Genomic DNA, 12,973 nt, shown 5'->3' with positions numbered 1-12,973 from the left:
GACAAATGGTTTGGGACTAGAATACATCTGTGATATGTTCAGAGAATATAAACCAAACAGAGCTCAGGTCAACTAGTCCAGACCAGAATCCGTTCCAAAGCCCTGACTAAACATGGAGAAGCAGCATTTAGCTGTTGTGCTGTAAACAGCACAACAGCTGCCAGTGGATATTAAACTCTTTCCAAATGAAGTACCCATATCCACTTATCTGCCCCACTGTTTTTATTGAATGAGGAACAATGCATGCCAATATTTTATAACTGTGACGTTAAAGAGGCTGTGAGGGATGAAGAGGGGGTTATTGTGCTGTATGGTATTAAAATCAAACTTTCTTTTTTTATTTCAGTGTTCCTTGGCGATGTGCACCAACTGTTGGTGATTACAGTCTACTTGCAAACAGAGTCTGGACATGTTGGACCAAGAGTTCCAGTATGGCTCAGTCAGTATGGAGAACAGTTGTTGATGGACTGGTGGAAAGTGGCACCAATTTACCAATAATGGTGGCTCCTTTGAAAAGTGAAGATGATGACCCTCAGCCTTGGTCATATTCAACCCACCTTCATCAACCCCCAACTGAAGACAGCACAGAGGTAGAAGGTCCAATCAGCAACCCAGTTAAACAGATCAAATCAGAAACTGGTGGAGAGGACTGTGGAGGACCAGAAATACCCAGTAACCCAGAAGCAAACAGTTACTTACAACAATGTAGTGACAAAGAGCCACATGGGTCAGGTATAAACAGTAATGTGAAGTCTAACATCGCAGAAGAATCCCTTAGTTACTCTGAATGTGGCAAAGGCTCCCAACAATCTATCCAGAAAAAAGTCCCCAAAAGGGTCCACACAAGGGACAAAACTGTTCAATGTGATGTTTGTGGTGAAATCTTCAGTCATGAAGTAGACCCTTGTGTACACATTAGAATCCACACAGAAGATAAACCATTTGGCTGCGATGAATGCGGCAAAACATTTAGTTGTAAGTGGAACCTAAACGAGCATATGAGAACCCACGCTGGAGATAAACCATTCAGCTGCGATGAATGTGGAAAAGCGTTTGGTCGTAAGTGGAGCCTAAACGAGCATATGAGAATCCACGCTGGAGATAAACCATTCAGCTGCGATGAATGTGGAAAAGGGTTTGGTCATAAGTCAAGCTTAAAACAACACATTAAAATCCACACAGAAAACCAATCAATCAACTGTGATGAATGTGGAAAAACATTGAGAAACAAGTTGACCTTAACACAACATATGAGAATCCACACTGGAAATAAACCATTCAGCTGCGATGAATGCGGAAAAACATTTCGCTGTAAGTTGTCCTTAAACGAACATATGAGAATCCATGCTGGAAATCCATTCAAGTGCTATGAATGTGGAAAAACATTTGGTCGTAAGTCAAACTTATGCCAACACATTAAAATCCACGCAGAAAATGAATCATTCAACTGTGATGAATGTGGAAAAACATTGAGCAACAAGTTGAGCTTAAAACAACATATGAGAATCCACACAGGAGACAAACCCTTCATCTGCAAAGAATGTGGACATGGATTTAGACAAAAGATACATTTATACCAACACATGAGAGTCCACACAGGAGACAAACCCTTCAGTTGCGATGACTGTGGAAAAACATTCAGTCATAATTCAAGCTTAAAGCAACATATACGGGTCCACACAGGTGACAAACCATTCAGCTGCAATGAGTGTGGACAAAGATTTCGACAAAGGACAAGCTTAAACCAACATGTGAGAATCCACACAGGTGACAAACCATTCTGCTGCAATGAGTGTGGACAAAGATTTCGACAAAGGGCAAGTTTCAATCTACACATGAGAACCCACACGGGAGACAAACCATTTCAATGTGATGAATGTGGACAAAGATTTTGTCAGAAGACGGGCTTAAACCAACACTTGAGAAACCACATAGGAGAAAACATTCATCTGTGATGATGTGGAAATAAATGTTTTCACAAGTCCGGTTTAAAAGTACACATGAGAATCCAAACCGGATACAAAACATTTCCTTGTGAAGTCTTTGGTAAATTATTTAAATTGCTTCAAATTTTAAGAGGACATTTGCAAATGCATGCAAAAGATAAACGGCTCAGTTGCAAGTATTTGCTGCAATGTTTTCTTTTCAATCCATTTGTATTATCAGATTTAAACAGATGAATACCATTAAACACAACAACACAGTGAAACTTGGTAAGTACTTTAGAGACATGGCAAACCTGCAAGTGAAGACCAACGATGGCAATTTAAACCTTGAAAAGGACAAACGGTAAATATTATTAGAATGATATTATGGAAATGAAAGAAATGGATAAATAAAAGGGAAAAATAAAATACCAGAGTACAGTGTCTGCTGCTCATTATTCCACTAATAGTTTAGGTAATAAGGCACTCAACCTCAACTTTGGGGTCTTGCGGAAATCCAGTTCTTGTACGAATTCTTTTAAAAAGTTCCACACCTTACTAAATTTACTCAGGGATCCATTCTTAATGCAGTATGTCTTTTCCAGATTAACACAATTAGTTTTTTTTTTCTTATCTATGCTGTGTGTGATGAGGCTGTTTTTAAGATTCACCATATGAACTTTGGCTACGTTTACATGGGAGTTTTAATTTCTCTTTAATTCTGCTTTAAACTGACGAAAAATTACCATGTAAACACCTAATTCCTAATGCGAAAGTCAGTTCGAAATTAAACTTAATTCTGAGGTAACGGGTGTTCACATTTTAAATCTGAACTGATGAATTCCTCTCTCATGTTAATCTTCGTTCCGCTCTAAGTTGATTCCGATCGTTCTGCGCATACTCGTTACTTTGTCCGTCCCGATGACGCATATATTCCACACGTTGTTTTACCTCCCGTCTCCGTGAATCTAACTTCCTTCTCCTTCTCATCTGCTAAAAGAAAGTAAAGTAGTATGTTCGTGTCGAGCTGGTGCTTCAAACTTAAAATCAAAATAGCTGCGAAAATGATACTTTTGTAGTTTTCCAAGTTATGACTGAGCAGTCCTCTCTATTATGGACAATCCTGCTCATCCACTCCACCGGACTGTAGAGGGGCAAAGGAGCTCCTTCTCCAATAGACTTTTACAGCTGCGCTGTCACAGTGAGCGCTACAAGAACACATTCATACCATTCTCTATACAGATGTACAATAACTCCCCACTTTGTGACAGATAACTAACATTCATTTCAAAGCCCCTGTGTAAACTGGTACTGCATTTAGTCACATGTTGTATATATTGTAAATTTCTAAATTTCCATATTCTATATTGCCAATTTTACTTTAGATTGTTTTATTTATCTTTTATCTTTGTAAAAGTGTACATATTCCAGATTGCTTTATGGATAGTACCTATTCTATTTTATTATTTACTTTTTTTTTTTTCTTACCTACTATTGCTGTTCTATTTCTTCCTCTATTGCTGTTCTGAGCTACTGTGACAACAGAATTTCCCTTGTGGATGAATAAAGTCTAAGTCTAAAAGACAAGAAGCAGGAAGCGAACTTTATTTCCGGTAGACGTCAATCAGAATCCTTTCCAACCTGCCGCTCTAAAGTGGAATTAACTCAGGATGTTTTCCATGAAAATGTCCATTTGGAATTATTTCCATGTAAACTTAAAGGAGAATACTGTTAAGAATGATTTTAATTCTGAATAAAAAAAAATCCATCATGTAACCGTACCCAGTATCAAGTGTCTAGCAAGATGGGAGACCAACGCCACAAGGGCTGCCTCTGGAGGAACACGACTTCATAGATACACTAAATACTGCAATCGTTTGTGTTAGCTGAGAGATGTTATCCTTCCAGCATGTCCTGGATCTGTCCTGGGGTTGCCTCTCACAGGGACGTGCCCAGATCACCTCACCAGGGAGGTGTCCTGGAAGTATCCAACCAGATGCCCGAGCCAGAGGAGCAGCAGCTCTACTCTGAATCCGACCTGGTTGACGGAGCTCCTATCGATGGGTTTCTGATAAAATGAGCTGCATTTAAGCTAATTGGGCGTTTCCTACTGTCAGCATCTTGGCAGTGTCATACCTGTTGTCTCTCCCGGACAATCTCAAAATGGGCTGTAAAGTCTCTGGGGATTTGCTCTGTTTTTGAGCCCCTTCTGGATGATTTGTTGTCTTTTCCAGCATTTAAGCAAGGGACAGAAAGGGAATCGAAAAGAAGAGAAAACAGAAAAACACCTCAAAGAGAATAAGCGAGCAACCTACATGCATATACGTAAGCACGCATACACGCGTGCCGATATCACCTATACACATTGGAGTCATGTTCCCCCTGCGGGAGGATGACGCTATCAATTGTCAGGAGAACCTAGAAGTCACAAGCTAAATCAAACACAAAAAACTAGCTGCTCTTAGTAAATAAACCTGTAGATGACATAGTTACTATGTCACATGCAGAACATTCAGAGTGGAACGTGTTCGGAGAAGAGTGATCATGCCAATGCAGCCCCGCCCATACACAGGCCAGAGGAAGGCCAGGAAAAACCGGAGACCCGGACAACCGGTAGCCTCCCCTAAGCACAGGCTCCGACCGCCCCACTCCGGAGCCAACCATGCACCCACCCAGGAGGTGACAGAGTGGAGGCCCCAGCCAGAGTCCTCCACAATAAGGCGGAACAGACCCCAAGAGCCCAAAGGCGACCCGACCCCCAAACGCAGAGGGCCCAGCCCACGCCATCGAAGAGCCAGGACACCCAGACTGCCAGTGAGCGGCAGCCAGGCCGCACCCCAGCGCACCAGTCATACTCCCCGGGCACAAAGACCCTCTTTCCCCTCCAACCACACACACACACTCCCTCCCTACACACACTCTATCTCTTCACTTCTCCACTCCTCTGCCCCCCCCCCACATACTCCCCAATACACACCCCATAACATGCTCCCCCTCAACACACCCTCACACTCCTCTTCTCACACCCTCTATTCAGTCCCAATTCACCCCTTTACACACCCACTCACCCATTTCTCCATACACACACACACACACACACACACACACACACACATCAACCCACCCCTCCACCTCCACTTATACACTACTACCTCCCCCCCACACACACCCCATCAGTCACCCCCAGCCCCCACTTACATACCCCCCTTTATTCACATACATGCCCAATCACATTCTAGACTCTACACACATACACACCCCCTAGCCCCTCTTCCATCCGGACTCACACTCCTCCTTATACACAAATAACAATCCATCACATCATGCCCCCTCTATCATTCCACATACCCAACCCATCCACATACACCCACCCCTCCTCCGCGTCTCATTGCCCACCCACTTACCTGAATTATTTCACCCTGATTTCTTCCCTTATACTCCCTTCCACTCTCTCACCTTCCATTCGCAACTTCATTTATTCGTTCCCACTCACCTTCATCTTTCCTTCCAAACATGCCCCGTATGAGACAACCTGGGGGGGCAGGGGGCAGGTGGACCCCAACCAAGGCCTCCATGACCAATGCCCACCATTCCCAGTGTCCCCCCCAGCCCCTACACTGCTTTGTTTTCATGATATGTTGAATGGAAAGTATATTTTTGTTGTTTTTCTTTTCAATCAATCAAAGGATTGCAGTGTGTCAAGCTCCACCTTTTTGGGTCAGTTTGGTTAGATTGATACCTCAATGGAAGTGTCCCAAAATTAGTTGGGTGGGCTTTGTTAGACACGAGGGTACACTCTCCTGTGGTACTGCAAAAAAAAATGTTACCAGTCCCGCCCTGCACTTGTTGGTGGAAACTAGGCTTAACTGATTCAGATCAGTACCATTTCATCCATCCATCCAGTTTCTTTACCACTTAGTCCAATTCAGGATCGCAGGGAAGCTGGAGTCTGTCCCAGCAGTCACTGGGCGAGAGGCAGGTAGGTACACCCTGGACAGGTCACCAGTCCATCAGGAAATCCAACTGGAAAAGTGAGAGCAGACCAACCCACCCTGAGCTTACAAGTAAAGATGGCTGCCCAACATAACAAGGTTGAATGAAACCAAGAGTACACACATTTATGTGTAAATGTTATTGTACTTAGAGTTAAAGGTAGTGCTTTGTAACTTCTACACAGTGATAAAGTTTGCGTTTTGCGTGTATGTCCAAAACCATAAGTTGTGTTGCTGTTGCTAACATGTTAGCATCTCAAGTCTCAAGCAATACAAAGGGGATCCTGTTTTCCGACTTTTTTGACACCCAGTTAGAACATCATTCCCAGTTCTGACTTTCAACCTCAAAGTCAAATCTTTTTTTTTTTTTTTGTCCTGTCCAGCATTTAGGCAGCAGAATGATGGTCTGGATGTTCTGCTGAGCAAATTTTCTCTGCCAAGGGAAGCTTTATAGATATAATGATCCCCTTGACTTTCTGAATTTTTATTTTATTTCTATATTTATTTTGTATTATTGTTTGAATTGTAGAGTTTGTACTGCTGGACCAGAGAGGATAGACGAAAGACAGACAGAGAAAGGAGAAAAAACACCTCATAAGAAAAGTGAAAGAGATAAAAAGAAAGGAATGGGAGAGGAAAAAAAAAAAAAAAAAACCCAAAAAGAAAAAAACAACCTACAGATGTATACATATACACACATACATACACACACATACACACGTATACATACACATACATATACACACATATGTATACACACACACATATATATATATATATATATATATATATATATATACACACACATATACATATACACACCTCAATGCACACACACTCACATACATACGCACAAACATATACGCACTCGCCAGTATTAACACATATACATACACATACAAGCCAACTTTAGATCATAGTAATTAAACTATGAATGTAAAAAGTTAAATATAAATGAGAAACAAACAGAAATGAGAAAACTAGCTGCTGTTAGTGAATAAACCTGCAGACGACTCGGTGACTGTGTCACATGCAGAACATGCAGAGTGGAACGTGTTCCGGAAAAGGTGATCATGCCAGTGTGACCCCTCCCACACAAAGGCAAGAGGCACGCCAGGAGTACCCCCGAGACCCGGGCCATCGGCAGCCACCCCCAGGCGCAGACCCCAACCGCCCCACCCCGGAGCCAGCCATGCACCGACCCAGGAGGCGGCAGAGGGGGGTCCCAGCCAGAGTCCCCCGCAGTCAGGGGGAACAGGCCCCAGCAGGCCCGGACCAGCGAGGACCGGCCCCGCCGGGCACCGGCCCCCCAGGGCAGGTAGAGCGCGGGCCCCACGGCCCCAAGAGCTCGGAAGCAACCCCCCACCCCCGCAGGCAGAGGGCCCAGCCCACACCGACGGAGGGCCGGGATCCCCAGACCGCCACCGAGCGGCAGCCAGGCCGCACCCCAGTGCACCAGCAGCGCTCCCCGAGCACCAAGACCCTCCACGCACGCACACACACACGCAAACACACATACGCACACACATGTGCACACACACATATGCACCCACCCACCTCCACCCACACACACACACACACACGCACACGCATCCACACTTCCTCCTTAAACACACCCTATACACCCATTCTCTGACACACGCTCAAACTCACACTCTCCTACCCCCGTTCTTTATACACACACACCCCCTCACACACACATCCCTGCTCCCTCTATAATCACCCATTCTTCCACACACGCATACCCCACTCTACACACACACACACACACCTCCCTACACCCCTCTATCCACATTCACACTCCTCATTGTACACCCACCCCATCACTCCCCCGTATCACCAACATAACCCCACATACACACCCCCACCCATCTGCATACACCCCCCCTTCCCCCTATCCCAGCGGCCACCCACTTTCCTAAATTCTTACACCCTGATTCCTCCCCTTCCTCCCCCTCTACCCTAACATTCATCCACCACTTCATCCATTGGCTCCTGCACGCCCTCACCTTTCTTTCCCAACGTGTCCCCTGTGAGATACCCCCGGGGGAGCAGGGGATAGGAGGGCCCCGATCAGGGCCCCACAACTACCCCCCACCCCTGTCAACGCCCCCCCACCACCCCACACATGCAGCCGATCCAGCACCACCCAGGGCCAGCAGCAGTCCCACCCCTGCCAGGCCAGCCCAGACCCAGGTCCCCTGAACAGCACCACACCCCCGCCCAAACCCCCCCGGCACAGCCCCGGAAATAGGGGCGTGGCAGGACCCCATTGTCTACCGCCCCCCCATATCATATTATGCATATCATGAAAAATAATAGTTCTTGAACATTTTATGAATTGAGATTGAATCAGTATGTGTTAAATTAGAACAGGTTCAAAACTCACCTTTTTAATTAGGCTTTTACTTAGTATTTATTGTTGTAGTGAAGATCTTTTAATTTTTTATTTGTTTTCTTTTTTTGACATATTTTATTTTAAAATGTGTTATACTTATTATATTCCTTGTTCATCATACCTTTTTAAATTTATTTTTAAGTTAGCTATTTTCATGCATTTCATCATATTATGTATTTAACGGTATTGCTCAGAAGGAGCTCTCTGCTTCTTGGGTTCATGTTGGCTACAGATGTTGGTCTGGTGATTGGTGCCCCAGTCGCTGTGGTCCTGTTGACTCCTGATGCAGACAGCTTCTGGGATTTCCTTACTAGGGTCCTCTGTACTTAGCTTCATGTCAATCTAAGACTGTGTGGCGATGACGATGGGGTGTTGGAAGGGGGTGCACTTTGGGAAAAAAAATGTTTGTTATGCTTTGAAATTACATTATTAATTTGTTTTAATGATGGTTAAAACGTTTGTCAAAAGCATTTTTACAAAGAGATGGATGGATGGATGGATAGATAGATAGTTTATTCATCCCCAGAAGGGGGTGATTCAGGGTGCTCCAACAATTCTTTTTAACAAAGAAAGATAAATAAGAGTTAAAAATAGTTAAAAGATGTAAACGATTATGCCACAGATTACTATTTTTAGGCAAATTTTTATGTTTTTTTAAAAACATCTTTAGTATTTCTACTTTAACTTGAAGAGAGACATTAAATATAGTAACTTAATGTATCTTGCTCTGTATAATTTTGATGTTTTTATTGTGATTTTTGCCATTTGTTGCTGCGTTTTTTACCACTTTTAAATATTTTTTCATGCTTTTATTGTTTTGTTAGTTTTGAAGTGTCCCGTGCATAAACTTGCTTTAACTTTGAAGGGTTTGTTGACAGGAAGTACCTGGTTTCCGTCTTCCTGAACTCACAGCAGCGACTGTAAACTAAACAGTTTCAGTTTGAAGCAACACATCAGGTGAGTTGTGTCAACATACCGGTGATCATTAATCTGATAAGATGTTTACCTGGTGTGTTTACAGCCTGTAGAGAAAGTAATAACTCATCTTCATTTCATTTTATTATCTTTTATTTTCAAGTTGTTTAAAATGCGTCATGTCTATGTGTGTTGTGAGTATTTAACCCTTCATAGTTACACTTGGAGTCATAAGTTTTGGGACTATTTCCCATTAAATCTAATGGGAAAGTGTCCCATCATTATGAGCCATAGTGTGTAATATATATATATGCAGCAGTAGTAAGTGTACTTAGTGTTTCTCCCATCTTAGCCAATCTAGATGGGAAATCTGGGATGTAACCTGATCTTTGATGACTGGTGGGGAGAATTGTGTGGTTGCATGATTTTATGCAGCATACAGAGGTTTTGTGTCCTTTAAGTGACCAAACATGGTTCTTCGTCCAGTAAAGTCAGATTTAATATCCTTATTAATCATTTGTGTTTAAACATGGGTTGCATGAGTTAATCTGTAAACTATGTAACATTGGAATGAGGAAGTTTGGCACTTACTGGAAATTATTCTGGACTTCCTCCTTAATCCCTGATCTTCCAGGCTGATGTGTTTATATAGTGCTTTAATGCAGATAGAAGAGATGCAGATATGGACAAATATATAATCTTAAAGAAAGTGTTCATTTTAACAAACAATCAGGATGAAATGACAGGTTTTAACGAGACAAATTTGATTAAAAGAAGGAAAACGAAAGTTGTCTCAAGTCTTTTATCATATTTATATGTTTTGTTTCATGTGAGAGACGAAGATCTACTTTACTCAAAATATATGTAAATTTACCCTTTCCTGCTTTCAAGAAAATATTCCAACTTGTGGATTTTACCTGCAGAAAACATAATGTCTCTTCTCTGTTGACTGATGTGCTGCTTATTTTAATGACGTTCATTCTTGTGTGTGTGTGTGTGTGTGTGTGTCTGTGTGTCATGCAGCAAAAGTGGTGAAAAATGTTTACTGAAATTCACAGAAGAATTTTTTATTGACTATTCTAATAAAAGAAAAAAAAAAAAAGATCATATTAAAGACACTGACATGAGAACATTTGACAGTTTGGAATAAAAATCACAACTAAAAAGCTGTTTATGCAAAATAATACAAACCAACTTGTATGTTTTTCTGCTCATTTGTTGTTGGGTTTTTTTTTTAACCCTATTCTGACTTCTTAACAAATAATGTACATATTCTCAGAAAAGAAAAGTTGGTGTCTCTCTATCAAATATAAAACCTTAATTTTAAAAAAAAATATTTCTTATTATTTAACCCTTGTGGAAGAATTTATATTTATGCATCGTTGACTTGAGCCACCTCTAAAAGAAGGAGCATTCATGGTGATGATTGAATGTAAAATCAAATCAAATCAAACTTTATTTATGAAGCGCTTTTCCAACATAAAATATGTAACTCAAAGCGCTTTGCAGTTTAAAATCAGACATAAAAGAAAACACACACAGGAAGACACACTATATAAAAAGATACCTCCAATCCCCCTTTTTAGACACATCTAAATGAGAGAGCTAAGTGCAGACGGACTAGTCGTGGAAACCCCATCCGAGGAGCCGTTTGCAGCGCAAAGGCAGGCATCAGTAGCACTGCACCCTATCCACCACCGGATCCACCACATTGTTAACTTGTAGGGAAGGATTAAGAGACAGAGATTGTAGCTTAGGTAAAAGTTTCTCTCTCTGGGCTTCAGGACCAATAACTAAAGTCCCAGTTTTGGCCTGGTTAAGCTGAAGAAAGTTCTCTGTCATCCGGGATCTGATATCTAAAATACAGTTAAAAAGTGCGTCCACTGGCCTGGTGTCATCAGGAGACACGGAGATGTACAGCTGTTTATCATCAGCGTAACTGTGGAAGTTTACTCCATGTCTCCTCATGACCACGCCAAGAGGGAGCATGTACAGGTTAAAAAGCACTGGGCCCAAAATGGATCCCTGGGGCACACCATATGTGATTTTATGGACCATATTTGAAACCATATGGAAAATGATGGTGAGGCCACAGCGTAGTCATGTAGGCTGTACGTTCAGCTGAGGAGCGGAAGAGTCTGGAGAGCCGAACTAATGCTCAATAACAGTTTCACTTCAGTTAACACACAAATAATAACACAGATTACTACATGATACCTAGTTCAGTGGTAGTTAAGAGCTGTTTGGATGAGTTAATGCAAGTGAAAAAAGTCTAAACAAATAAAAAACGATTATTTTTAAGCGTTAATCTCTGCTCCATGTACGTCTGCTGTTTCTGCTGCAGGTGTGGAAGATGTCCATCTCTGTGGCCAAAGACAAGGATGTGACGGTGGTCACGGTGAAGGCCGACAGCGGCTCCATGCTGCCTCCATGGTGTCAGATCCTCTCAGCTCTGTGCTACAGCCCGGCATTGTGCTCCGTCCGCAGAGGCATGATGTACAGTCCGATGGCAAGTCTCGGGGTGAGGAATCGAACTTGTGAAATGTTGCTTTGTTGAGGTGAAACAGAGGAAGTTTTCATGGTTTTGGACGTGTTACAGGCGGTGCAGATCATGGTGGGCCTGTTCAACATTGGGCTCGGCCCGGGACGAATGAGCATGCATCCTGAGGATATTACTGACTTGAGAGCAGCGTATTGGCTGGGAGGAGTGGTAAAACAAACACCTCATTTCTCATCAACAGATAGAAATATTTTGCATTTTTGATGAGCTGCTTGTTTTCCCTCCAGTTCATCGCCGTTGGAATCGTGTCTGTTCTCGCGGACTCGTGTCCTTCTGTCTGCTTGGTAAGTGAAACTGAAACACTCGCTGGGGTGGAAGGCTGCCAGACTAATGAAACCCTCCCTGTAGGTGGGATTTTCTGTGTTCATGAACATAGTCGGCTCCCTCCTGGCTATCGTTGGCATTGTTCTGTACGCTATCGACCTATCAGACTCCTCCATCATGTGGATGTGCAACAACCAGAGGTCTGATGACAGCTGGAGGTCAGATGATGATAACTGCAGATATGTGGCGTATCATTTCCAGGTGAGCAGCTTTAACGAACGCAGGCTCGTGTTCAGGTTGCAAGTTTTGTCTAAAGTCTCTTTCTTTTTCCTCTCCTGTTCAGAGATTGCTGACAGGCATGGACGTGACTCTCATCGTCCTGGTCGCCTTGCAGCTGTGCATCTGCATCAGTCTTGCAGTTTTGGGCATCATGGCTCTGTGCTACAGGTGGAAGGAAAATGTACGAAGCAGCAAAATCACCGTCCACGTTAAACATTTGTTGATGTGTTGCCTTGTTGAAGCAGGATTCTTGTGTGTCTGCAGGGTGACAGAGATGCTGAGACTCACCAGCCACTGTTGAAGGAGGTTCTCATGACCAGTCCTGGTGCTTAAAATCAACCTGAACACACAACATGCAGCGTCTGCATGTTTTTAACCTGCATCCGCATGCGGAGGGCGGCGAGTCAACTAAAAGCAGCACTTCTAATCATGACAGCCGATTATATCTGTTATCTGGGGGTTTAACACTTAGTGGTGTGGTCACACTTTCTCTTTTCTCCTTGATTTGTTGTACTTTTATTATTGAATTGTTCTAATTGTTTTTCTAGTGTTTTTAAATTGTCATTTGATCTTTTGGAACGCAATATAAATAAAGAACATTGACATCATTCAATATAGAAGTTATGTGTATGTTATGCTG

General features: G+C 42.7%; 1 protein-coding gene across 1 annotated transcript; it reads left to right on the top strand.

The window, feature by feature from the left end:
• Nucleotides 1–530: 530 nt before the first annotated feature.
• On the top strand, nt 531–12,941 carry LOC306755778 (uncharacterized protein). The gene is made up of 8 exons (XM_079240293.1): nt 531–590; nt 9,194–9,272; nt 11,575–11,751; nt 11,830–11,940; nt 12,018–12,074; nt 12,139–12,315; nt 12,398–12,514; nt 12,598–12,941. The coding sequence occupies exons 3-8, from the start codon at nt 11,584–11,586 to the stop codon at nt 12,664–12,666; spliced, it is 699 nt and encodes a 232-aa protein (XP_079096419.1). The 5' UTR covers nt 531–590; nt 9,194–9,272; nt 11,575–11,583; the 3' UTR covers nt 12,667–12,941.
• Nucleotides 12,942–12,973: the final 32 nt, after the last annotated feature.

The sequence above is a fragment of the Telmatherina bonti genome, assembly GCF_933228915.1.
Source record: "Telmatherina bonti genome assembly, chromosome: 5".
NCBI lineage: Eukaryota > Metazoa > Chordata > Actinopteri > Atheriniformes > Telmatherinidae > Telmatherina > Telmatherina bonti.
This window is presented reverse-complemented; position numbering and strand designations above follow the sequence as displayed.